We start from the raw sequence: 12898 nt of genomic DNA on the forward strand, positions 1-12898 counted from the left end.
TTTTGTCCGGTTGGATATCAGATCTTTTATTATTAAGATTTTCTACTTCACTACTGTACACAGTCTTTACAGTGAGAGACAGGAGGGAAGAAAGGTGGTCTGACATGCAACAAACACCCCAAGACATATTCGAACCCAGGATGTTGCAGACACTTGTTACTGGCTGTGCTGTGCTGGGAATGATGAATAAGCCATGATGGTGCAAACCAACCAGTGGGTTTTGTTGAGTCAGTGAAAGAAAAGATAATTGTTTTTTTCCACAAGTCATAATTCAAAAGAGGTTTGTGCTCATCTTGTGTGCTGAGCGGTAAGTGGTCATCATGAAAAAAAAATGCTTACAGTGTCAAAGTGCATTCGATGTTTATGCTTTTCCATCCTCTTGTGCTTCTCGGTGCTGCGCAACCACAGCTTGGAGTGTTTTATTACAGCAGGACAATAGACATTTAGCTGATCAAACAAGCTAAAAATTCAGTTATATGTAATCTTTCCTCTTTCTGTTATAGCAACAACTAATTGTTTTAACATTTGACTTATCTCAATTTCATTAGTCCATTGCTGTTTTTGTCATATTTGTTTTTGATTATGCAGTATGGACAAATTTATACAGGAATTTCTGACTCAGAGCAAATATTCATGGTATATTGAGCACTGCATTGTGGTGTTAAACAGTGGTATTCAAAGTGGGGTCTGGGGACCCCCAAGAGTCATCAGGGGATCCTCAGCAAAATAGGGACTAGTTTAATTTCATTTTAAATGCTTGTGAAAGGCATATGAATACAGACGCAAGGAGAAATCTGGCATCAATCCAGCATCTTTGATCTGATGTTAAAATGTATCATTTTAATAATTTTGAAGATAATTTTCTTGTCATTTCAAAAAACTATATGTTTTTCGCCAATTTTCTGTTTACCTCTTAACCCATGTTTTTGAAAGAAATCAAGTGGATTTGCTCAGGTTTCAAAATGTTAACTCACTAGACATCGCTGACAAAATATACTGTATACAAGTCATTATTCCATTTTTTTTTTTTTTTTTTTTTTTTAAATCTCACCACTTTGAATGGATTTGACTTGTATAACACCTAGACAATTTCATCATAAACCTCCAGTAGGAGTCTGGAGCTTAATGAGAGTCAACTTGGGCATTCAGAGCATGAAAAAGTTTGAAAGAAATGCTGAACCCAGTTTTAAGTGTTGAAAGTTGAGGGCACAGTTAAATCATTCTCTGGGCCTTTTTCCTCTGTGTGCTGACGGACCATGTCACACGTATCCTTGACAGGCAGGATAGCTGAACAGCTACACGTATGCAGGGAGAACAAACGCGCTGCATCCACTCATTAGGTCATCCCCATGTCTATAAAAGGCTTGTTAAGTAGCTATACAGGCTGGTGAGCAGCGGGAGGCAGGTCCACTCACAGCGCTCTGTGTGCAGGTCAGTCCAGTCACCAGAGAGGAATGTCACACTTCACAGGAAGCGTAACCCCCGGGAAGATAGGACCGGCCATCAGCAGCCCTGCTGTTTGTTGTTTACTGCTTTTGTCTTCTCTGCTGTCTGGGGCTGTTGCTGTCACTTTGTATTTAGGGCTCGGAAATGTGTCACTGTCTCTACAGGAAAAGTAAACACCTGAAAGTGCTGGGCATAGATACCATACCTTGAGATATGATTAAGAAAACATACATGTAAATCACAGTTAATGACCCTCTCTTAATATGAAAAAAGTTTGCATTCACCTTCAAGACTCACAGGTTTTGTTGAGCCAAATATTCATGCTTCCTGTTCCTGTTTATCACTGAAGAACGCGACCGAGGCAGCCAGACATCTAGACCCAGCGCCCCCAGTGGTGCGGATATGTCTGCCAGTGTTCCTCTCTCTTTATCGCTTCAACGTGTGATGAATTGATGTCAGTCGCTTGATAGGAAACAATAACAGGAACTGTAAACTTAGAATTCTTCCGGATTGTCACATTGGTATTTGAAATATTGTTTATACTGTATGAGAACGAGTAATTTCCTTTTGTTTTTCATAGATGTGTTTTCCCTCAGGTTCACATTTCAACGTGAAATGTTTCGTTTGTCTCCGGAAATGTTTTTAATCTTTCTAATCATTATGAACCAGCGAGCAACATGGTCCTGATGCCAAAAATGGTCGGTGTAATTGTTTGCACAGGTAGTTTATACACAGGTAGTAGTAGATAGGAAGTGGAAAGATCAGTTCATACCTGTAAGACAAATTGTTGCAAAATTATTATTGATCTTGCAGCCTTACTCAGATTTCTTAGTTTGCATTAATTAGATTTAGATTATTCACTGGACAGAGAGTGGTCTGAAATGTAGCCTTGGTGTTAAGTCCAGCAACTCACACAACTAGAACCAAAGCTGAAATTGACTGTATTCAAATTCTGGAGTCATGCAGCAATTCAGTATATCTCACACAGACAGACCAAATTTCAGAATAGGACTTGATACCCAGACCAAACAAACCCATCCAACCCAAAAGCAGCGTTTATGGCCTTCTATATTAGGACTGGAATGTTTGGTCTGCATATCATCTTGTAATAAATATTCTATATTGTATGTTTTAACTTGCAGCAGCATCTTGAGGCTGTTAGTGCTACACAAATAACTCCCTCTAATTTATATTTGGTTGCTTGAAATCCCCAACGAATAGCCCGATTTTGCTATATTGTTCTGAAGTACTGTCACAGTCATAAATTATGTTCTCTCTGTTGTTTCTCTTTACAGGAATCCAGAACGTCCTAAGCCTGTTTTGTGCGGTTCTGACAGAGCACAAGGTTTTGTTCCACTCCACCAGTTACCAGAGACTGGGAGAGGCGTGTCGCGCGCTGGAGGCCCTCATGTTTCCCCTCAAATACAGGTAAGTGCTGGACTCCTCTGATGGGACACATGGAGTCATCCTCCTGTCAACTATGTGTGATTTGACGGACATTTATATAAGTTTTGTTCATACCATCATTCAGTGTGGAATAGATATCGGACGTGATCACCCTTTAACCACAAGTTAAGTTTATCATGTCCTGCTTGTTAGCACAAAGTACTAAATGCACTCTTTCCACCTTGTTAAGTCGATATTAGTGGGAAGGGAAAGCAGTTTACCATCCATGATGTGTGATGTTATGTGATTGTGTTCCACTAATCATCCAAATGGACCCATAGCATCACCCAAGAGTATCCCAGAGTACCTGAAATCACTGCATACCACAAAATGAATGAGTGTGTTAAGAAATCAAATACCAATATTTCCCTCTGCCACTATTCATGACAGCATCATTTATTTGCTTCTACTGTGTAATGATGACATAATCCAAGCAGTTTAGCTTTTTTACTGTGTTCTGTGCTGTCCTTTCCAAGTTCTACATTTGCCTGTCCTCTAAGTACTGATAACAGGTTTTAGTAAATAATGTAAATCCATAAAGGTAATAGGAAAATCTTGCTCAGGAACAGTATATATTGGCATTGAATTGGCAGGTTGGTGACTTGTTGGATTAGCTTATTGATGCTGGTGTGAATGGTTTTGATAGGTAGCTGGCCAAAAAAAATTGGAAGAAACTGTAACACGTAAGCTGGAAATGTTGTGTCAGTATCGGCTGTGTGGCTGTATTGTTGTTGGAGCCTGGTGGAACAGGAAATGTGGTCCGTGCAGCAACGCGCGCCTCGTAGTATTTACTCTGAGAGTAATACGTGGTCAGTCTCTGCTGTTTCAGTAAATGTAAATAAAAGTTTTCTTGCATGGTGAGATTCTTGAGTCGATCGTTCACTTAGTAAGACTTTCTTTCATAACAGCAGTGATGACATCACCAAAATGCACATTTAAAAAGCCCACTTTAAAGTGGATAATGTAAAAGTACTGTAAGGAGTTACTTTTAATAGGGAATAACTAATTAAAGTTGCTAGTTGCTCTCCAAAGTAAAACTGATTAATGTACAAATACAATTCTTCTATCATTATAAAATTTAAAAGATAGATCATTTAAAACTTTGTACTGCAACAAGGTCATTTTTCAAAAAAAAATGCTTTTGAGCAATTGGTGAGTGTAGCATGAAGCATCAGTCTCTTACAGGCACGCTGTATTACAGAACATGATGTCAAATTCCCAGAGCTCATAAAAGTTTATATTTTGAAATTTATCAGTATTGTCTGAGAGCTGTGCTCTTATCTTTACTGCAGTCTTATTACACCTTATGGCTTTTCCCTTATCTGAATCAAAGTTTCAAAATAGTGCACTCTCAGTTGTCTTCCAGTTTATTCAGACTCCCACTCTTCTGGTAATGCTTACTTAATCCGACTTCTTATTTCTGCACTTATTCTGTCCTCTCAATATCATGTCCTCTCATCAACCCAGCTACCCGTACATCCCCATTCTACCTTCACGGCTCCTAGAAGTGCTGAGCTCGCCCACTCCCTTCATCATTGGAGTGCACTCCATGTTTCAGAGTGAAATCCAGGATCTGGTGAGTGCAGATGTATTACAAGCATTTAGAAACCTCTTCCCCTTGCATGCAGAACATAGAGACCATACTGTAAATTGCAGCGTGCAGCTGAACACCTGTGAAACATTAACAAAGGCTTGTGTCCTTCTGGGTGTATTTCGATACCCTAAAAGTGATGTTGCACCATTAGATCTCAGAGTAGTGGCATTCCTCCTGTCAACCAGAGTTCATTCACTCTCGCAAGCCCTTTGGTTTCAGGAAATTTTTGCACAAGACTGAGTCATCTACCCTTCAACAGGATGTTTTTTTTAGCTAGTTTCGGTTGAGCCTCATCAGATGAACGTGTTGTTGATCACAGTATTCCCTCCACCTGACATGTCAGTGTTGTACGTGTGTTGAACAGTTGGATGTTATTATTGCTGACCTGGACGGAGGAACAATAAAGATTCCTGAGTGTATCCACTTGTCCCTGCTCCCTGAACCTCTGCTACACCAAACACAGACTGCCCTGTCCCTGGTAAGCCACCACATATACAGCACATATGCACAGACACACATACGCGCAACCCTATTTAAAGAATGTATAAACATTTACATAATGTAAGCCAAAATGAATTCCTTTATCTTTGAGCACCAAACAAACTAAAGAGTTTTTTCTTCAGTATCAGTTTCCCCTCTTAATGTTACTGTCCATTACAATAAGTTAGGACTGATTTGACCAAGATGGTCTATAAAAGCATTTGAAAGTATATAAATCAACTTGAGCTCTATTAATTCTCATAGGTTTTGCACCCTGACCTGGAGATCGCAGACAATGCATTCCCTCCGCCTCGCACTGCACCCTCCAACCTCAAGTTGTTGGTAAGTCACTTCTTCTGTGCGCAAGCGCTGTGGGTGTCTCCTCATAATGAACAGAGCTGCTTCTCGTAAGTCCTCGTCATGCACAGTACATGAGTAGCCCAAAATTTTTAGTGTTAGCAAGAGGGTATCATCTAACCTCTGACAGTAACCTTTTACGATGAATGTAAATAAAACATTTCCTGTTGCAGAAGTTTTGCAAGTTTATGTCCATTCGCGCCAGATATTATCTCCTCACCTGTCTACAGCCCTATTTCTGACAGGCTCACTGGCTGAAGAACAGATACTCCCTTCCTTTTGAGTTATTTTTTGTGTAATGCTGTGTTCCAGGATAAGGAGGTGAGGGCTGTATTCCTCAGGCTGTTTGCACAACTCTTCCAGGGCTACAGGTCTTGCCTGCAGCTCATCCGCATCCATTCCGAACCCGTGATTCACTTTCACAAGGTACGATAATGCCATAATGTAGTTTTCAGCGCTTTGTAAATCATTTGAAAAGTTGCAAGAGAAACGGTGTGTTCCTAATTTTTCCAATTTCTCATGTGACATTAGATTAAATACGACTAGCAATTCTGTTTTTCTTGCTTAGCAAACCAGTATTTTTTTTCTGCCAAGAATGTTTTAGCCAAAGTTCAGCAATGAGGATGGAATTACATTTGAAAACTTGACAGATAAACCTGTTGGGGGTATTTTGACTGTTTTTTTTTTTTTTTCTTTAGAGTGTTGTGCTGACTGCATGACTGCGCTATGATGCTGTCTGCCTGTTTATGTTAGCCTCGGACACAGTCCTCTCACCTTGGGCAAAGCCCCAGCAATGAGCCATATGAAATGTATTAGGCTTACATTTTTGTTTTGTGCCGGGGATTTTGTTTGTTCGTGTCTGTGGTGTCTCCGTGGTAACCTCTCAGCACATCCTCCTCAAAGTACCCCACATGGGTCAGATTATAAACAAATGCTCTGCTTTTTCACTCGGAGTTGGAAACAGGGGAAGGCTAGAACAAACTGCATTTTATGTCCTCCATCCACAAGCACAAATAACTCGAAAGAAGTCAATCAAATGAATTTACATGTACTCATTTGTAACTAGATTTATTTTCCTTGTGTGCATGCTGAAGAAGTTACTCAGGATTCAAAAATAAAAGATGCTGGTGTAAGGTTTTGCGGTCTACACTATATCCATATGAACAAGATTATAGTGCTTCCATCTGTGTGGTACTGTAACCGTTCTAATTCTGTGCCTGTAACCCCTGACACTCTCCAGACTGCCTTCCTGGGCCAGCGAGGCCTGATTGAGAACGACTTCCTGACCAAGGTTTTGGATGGCATGGCCTTCGCTGGCTTTGTTTCAGAGAGAGGACCGCCTTACCGAGCCTGTGATCTCTTTGATGAGGTACTTGACTGTAAAGGAAAAGGCTGCTGACTGTCAGAATACAAATGCAGGAGAGCAACCGCACATAGCATGTCAAGATTAAACCAAAATCCATGTGTTTATGTGCTAAGTGAAAATGCACAGGTACAAAAATCCAGGTCCAAGCACAAATGCGAATTGTTTAAATATAATTCTTTACTTTAAATGGTATAGATACTTATGAACCAGTGCATTTCAGTATTGCATTTAAGTCACGTTGTTCAAAATTTTAAATGTTTTATATGCTCCCTGCAAAGTTCAGTGTGCATTAGTGAAGAAACATTACATGCATTCTGTTACATAGAACCAGTCACCGTGAATATTCTTTGCTCATTTCAGCATAAAAGAGGGAATAGTTGATGTCCATTCATTTTCAGTTCATTCAATCCATAATGTACATTCAACAATGTACATTCAGACTCATAGTTAACCACATACAGTAAACATAAAGCAGGGCAAATTTCTCTTCACAAAAATATAAAAACAAATCCACTTAAATTTTATAGCTAACAGTATTTAGAATGGGCATTGGATAAACTTCAGCAAACAAAAACGTTGTGAAAGTTGTAAAACCTGTGAAATTTGTCTAAAAATTTGTCTCAGTGGTAGAAGAACACTGGGGATCAAGTTTGCCTTTTCTGTAAGCTGGAGGTTGTGGTACTGTGTGACATTCAAGCAGCCATAACAGAATGGAGAAGTAAAAATTTAAAGAAACTGTCCAGTCACATGTTAGTAATGAAACAGGCATAACAATATTTTACTGCATCTAATGTGTTACCAGTTTTTTTTTTTTTTTTTTTTTAGACAGCCAACTTAGGTGTGAAGGTGTGAAGTCCAGCAGAAGCATGTTTGATCAATGAACTCTGTGACATAGCCATACATTTTTGATCACCCATAGGTTTGCAACAGTTTAACTTTACAGTATGCAGAATCTTTATTTCCAAATTTGTGTTTTTGTAGCTGGTGGCTTTTGACATTGAGAGCTTTAAGGAGGAGGAGGCCAACCCTGCCAAGCTGCAGAAGCACATGAGGGAACTCTCCGAGCAGCTGTACAAAAATGTAAGGCCTGCAGTCATCTCAGTAGGCGACAGTTCATGTAATCGATAAGTTTATAGTTTGTGTGGTTTGCTGTAAATCCTGGCATTAATGCATGTGCTTCCTCGGTGGGTGAATTCCAGGAGAACCCCAACCCTCACATGGCTTTCCAGAAAGTGCCTCGGCCATCAGAGGGATCCCACCTGCGGGTTCACCAGGTACCGTTCCCCCTGCTGGATGATGACAAGGTGGAGGGGCTGTTACAGGAGGGCATGGCCAAGCATGCCTGCGCCCCTGCCGCCACACGACCCGAAAGGAAGTGTGTTGTTCCTGCCGGACCACCCGTAGGTACGTCAGCCTTTAAACTACCTTAATTTAACATGTTAACAGCTTTATCAGTCAACCTCTCTAAATCCCAAATGACTTGAGAAAAACAAATGCTAATACAAACTAGACTAGGCGAGCCTAGTTTAGTGTTGGTGTGTGCATGCACCAGCACAAAATTCAACAAGATCGAGCATAGGGCGGAGGTGACATTGCCTACCCTTTGTCAAGCCTGATGCACACCAGAAGATATCTGACAGCAACTCGCAGGTCAAAGCTAATATAACACATAAAGACAATCTTCACCGATTTTCACACTTGTATGCAGCAAAAAGTACACTAGACGAGCTGGTGAGCTCAGCACACCACACACAGATAGCTGATGCTGACCAAAACACAGAAAACATACTCTAGCCTCAAGCCACAACAAAACCAACAAACAAGGAATACTGGGTCAAAATCAGATTTTATTCCCTAATATAAAAACAATAAAACAAACTCTAGTTAAAAACAGCATTACCACAGTCCATATTTAAAAACTCCTATAAAAGGTCCAGTCCAGTTCAGCATTCCTCAGGCCGCAGTCCTCATGGGATCCTTAAGGTCTGATCACTTTTATTAACAGTCCACTAAACAGTCTTTCTGCTGCTTGGTCACCTCCAATCCCTGCAAGAAAGAAGTGCCCATGAGCGCTCATTGCGTGCTCCCAGCTCTCGTGACCCAACTTTTATAGGGGCTTTTAAGTTTGCACTGTGGTAATACTGTTTTAACTAGTATATGTTTGTTTGTTTTTATAGTAGGGAATAAAATTACCTTCTATTTCTTTGTTGTTGGTGTTGTTGTGGAAGGTTGCTCTTCGCTGCTGGAGGCAGCAGGGACAAATCCAGCAGACAGTCGAGCCGAGCCGTGCTGAGCTGATAAATGTCAGCCACATTTGAGCTAACTAGCTCGCCTGCTGCCAAATAAACAACAATTGCTCAAGACAGCAAACTGTAATTCAGTTGTGGTAAATACTGCTGCTGAATGAGATGTAAATTTGGTTGTCCATAACTAAGTACAACTGTACACACAAGCAAAGATGCACACCAAACCATAAACTAGATGAAATTATAACTTACCTCTTGTGTGTCCAGGTCGTTAGCCAAATTCAGTTCGAGCTTATTACATGGGTTTTTGTGCATGCACATTTCAGCAGTGACCGCTCAGTTCTTCACTCACTCAACCGGGGACCCTCAGTTTTCTTGGCTGGTCCACTTGGCCGGTCTGGCAAGAAAAAAAAAAACAAAAAATAGTGAGGTAACATAAATCAGAATGTGTCTGTAGCTTGGCTTCCATTTACCTATTTTTATGCAAATTTTGAATTTCAAATTGCATCTAATACAGCCATGTATAACTGACTTAGGACTGTAATTAGGGCTGGGCGATATGGGAAAAAAATAAAAACAAACAAACAAAAATAAAACACTTTTTCTTTTTTGTGGATGTTTTTCTGGGCATGCACCTTCTTTGTAGACAAGTGAATTGGTACTCAGCTTGCAGTGTGTCCCCATGTTATAACATACATCGTCAAAATCTTGTCTATACAATTCAGCAGCTTTGTTGCATAGATTTTAAACATAATCTCAAATCAATTGATATAACCAATTTATTGCCCAGACCTTACTGTAATTTCCATATCTTTTGTTTGGCTGTCAGCATTTCATTACATAGCATTAAAGTGTCTTTTTCAGTAGATTTCCCATATCATAGTTGATTTAAACCCACATTAATTTGCATTTTCTTTTGTCAAATTTCCTAAATGCACTTAAACTATGCAAAACATTGTGGATGGAAACATAGCCTCTGATCCTGTTAAAAATAGCCCTAATATTTGTAGTGGCTGTGGTGTTATCCTGCAGTGACTGCTCACCTAATCCTGTCCTTCTGTATTGTCCAGTGTCTATTGTGGGCAAGAGTGGCTCCGTGTTCAACAGCGCTCGCAGGCTGGAGGTGGTGAGGAGCTGCATCTCTTTCATCTTTGACAACAAGATCCTGGAGACCGAAAAGGTGATGCATTGTGTCTATCATCAGGGGAACTAATCAACCTTTAGAGGCTCATTAGCCAGACTCATCCATTCTTGGTGTCAGGGGCCATGCTGTGCTGTAGATCTCTCTGCACCTTTATCACCTTAATGTCTCCCAGCTGGCACTCAGACTCTTAAAGACAGAATGAGAGAGGGCCTGTAATGAAACACTCATTGTAAAGCCATTTTGTTATTTCACTATCTTATCATTATTGTTTTAACATTAGAGTTAATGTGTTCCCCTCACTTGTGTTTTCCTCTTAAACCATCTGCAAAAATCTATAAAACTTTTTCTACCTTGTGGCTTCCAGTATGTGAGCCCCTAGGGGAATATACTACCCAGTGTGCTTCCAGTCTGTTCACACTGGGATGGAAGCCTGTTCATTTATGTGCCCCACTGGCTTAATATTATATAGTTATATAATTCAGTTCTGCATCTCTGTGCGAATGTAGGAATGCATAGTATGCGTTCTCTAAACCCCCGTGAGCCTACAAACCCCTTTCTGCCATACGGTCAGTGTGAAAACCACTGACCATTGAGCAGGTCAAACAAACTCTGGCCTTGTCCGGTTCGTCAGCACTAAAGGAACAGTTCACTTAGTGTTGTTGATAGTTAATAATGTACGAGCTCTTGAGCCCTTGTAGAGCCACTGGCTTGGATATAGCTGCACATACTGTGCCAGTTTGAACATACAGTACAGTACAGTTGATAGCGTGGGAAGTACAATAAATAATGATTGAGTTCAATGTAAAAGGTACCAGTTCTCTATATCAGCAACCTTGTCTGTTCCCATGCACAAAGACAAAGGTCTGGTTTGCCCCATCTCAGTTAGCAAGACACACACACACACACACACACACACACACACAGCAATTCAGAAGAGAAAAAATCTACTCAAAAAATAAATAATTTTCAGGTGTCTCTCAAATCTGAACAACCATATCAACCTGATTACATCTTGCTATCTTTTCTGTCACATAGCAGAATTGTTTTTTTATGACTCGACATTAATAATTTCGTTATCATCCATATTACACAATGCTGTGCTTCATTCTAGGCCATGCTTAGGCCATACTTGAATCAGAATTATTACAGTTCTGAAATTAGAAAAAATAATACCTTCACCTTTATGTTAGACATAGTTTTGTATATTAACCACAGTATTACAAAGAACAAGAATGCATTATGTTCAAAACAAAAGACAGCAGATGTATCAGGAAGGGCTGGAACAGATTATGAAATAACAGTAAGCAGATTAGTAAAATGAAAAGTTTTGCTACCCTCAAGTACCAGCAAAATTCTAGCTGTTGCTAAGCGGCCTAGTTTGGGCTGAGTTTGAGATGGAAGCTGCATGCAGCGCACTATATTGCCAATTAATAAATTTTGTCCATTTAAATTAAAGGCTAACAAATACTGCTCATTCTTTGAATCTCTTTGGTAATAAACCTCTACGCAAGTGAGTCACTGTGTATTGCAGTGTTTTGTTTTTTATTGTTGTTTGTTTTAAGGTGACCCCCTCTCTCCATCCCCCTGTAAACAGACCCTGCCGGCTGCACTTCGGGCCCTGAAGGGCAAAGCCGCTCGCCAGTGTCTGACTGAGGAGCTGAGTCTGCATGTGCAGCAGAACCGGGCCATACTGGATCACCAGCAGTTCGACTACATCATTCGCATGATGAACTGCGCCCTGCAGGTGAGTCACGTCACATGGAGCCATGTCGTCTCCATCATGACTGAATCACTCTGTCTGCCTCTTGCAATGGAGGAGGTAAATCACAGCTGAAATCTCAGTGTAACAGGGAGATTGTTACAGTTAAACTGTAATCCTCACAGCACAGTGATACATTTAAAATCTTAATTAATACCATTGTAGTTACAAGATTATGGAGATGATTCCCAGTCTTTGTGTTTGAGGTTAGATGATGTTACCACTTTAACTTACATATTAATGTGATCAATGAATGTCACAGGGGAATGTTTTAATCTTTAACTCAGGCTATAATTAATACAGCAATTCTACAGTGTATACGGTGTACCCAGTTTGGCTTACTTTTTCTATTCAAATTTCCTCTTACTGTAATATGAATGCATTTTTTTTATTATTTATTTATTTTTTTTATGAAAGGTAAATGAATAAAAATATTTGAAAATTTAGGACATTCAAGTTTATAGTAATATATTCATCATGAAAAGGAATTAAGATAAAAATAATAATGACAAGGTCAGGATCTCATATTATCATTTATTGTGTGGTATTTTCTTGTTATGATGAGAAAAGGATTCAGAGGCTGAAGCTGCATTTCAGGGTTTCTGTGAGGTGTCGCAAGGGAAAATTGAAGAGAAAACACATCTGGTTCTAACTCTAATAAATTATCACTATACATGTTTTTCACTTCAGACATCCTATGTCTGAAGTGAAGTTATGTTCCATGTCAATAACAAGGGTGTAATGTAGATACCAGAATTGTATCAATACCATTTCAGTCTTCATTTAATTCATTTATTTGGACCACTAGTATAACCACACATTTAGTACTCCCAAGTGCATATGTTTTTGAAACAAATATTTTGACCTGAGTTTTTGACCTGTAAATAGTGGTCTGGTATGTTTACAGAGAAGAAGCTTTGAATCTGAAACCAACCTCTGCCTCATGACCCCTTTCACGTAATAACAAGCTGCAGAAACACACAAGGTAACCGTGAGCAGCTGCGCAAGAACATAAAGATATTATTAAGAGGGGAAAAAAATCATTATAAGAATGCCTGGC

At 39.8% G+C, this 12898-nt stretch overlaps 1 protein-coding gene across 2 annotated transcripts in view; it reads left to right on the plus strand.

Annotated features, from left to right (window-relative positions):
* The window catches only part of sbf2 (SET binding factor 2), a 120609-nt gene that overhangs the window by 60006 nt on the left and 47705 nt on the right, over positions 1-12898 (plus strand). For both annotated transcript variants that reach the window (XM_030078238.1, XM_030078246.1), the window contains exons 7-16: positions 2742-2874; positions 4360-4468; positions 4851-4964; positions 5231-5308; positions 5636-5749; positions 6564-6692; positions 7671-7769; positions 7889-8093; positions 10006-10115; positions 11674-11823. In XM_030078238.1, coding sequence (XP_029934098.1) covers positions 2742-2874; positions 4360-4468; positions 4851-4964; positions 5231-5308; positions 5636-5749; positions 6564-6692; positions 7671-7769; positions 7889-8093; positions 10006-10115; positions 11674-11823 — 1241 coding nt within the window. The remainder of the gene's footprint in view (positions 1-2741; positions 2875-4359; positions 4469-4850; positions 4965-5230; positions 5309-5635; positions 5750-6563; positions 6693-7670; positions 7770-7888; positions 8094-10005; positions 10116-11673; positions 11824-12898) is intronic.

This window comes from Myripristis murdjan, chromosome 3, assembly GCF_902150065.1.
Source record: "Myripristis murdjan chromosome 3, fMyrMur1.1, whole genome shotgun sequence".
NCBI lineage: Eukaryota > Metazoa > Chordata > Actinopteri > Holocentriformes > Holocentridae > Myripristis > Myripristis murdjan.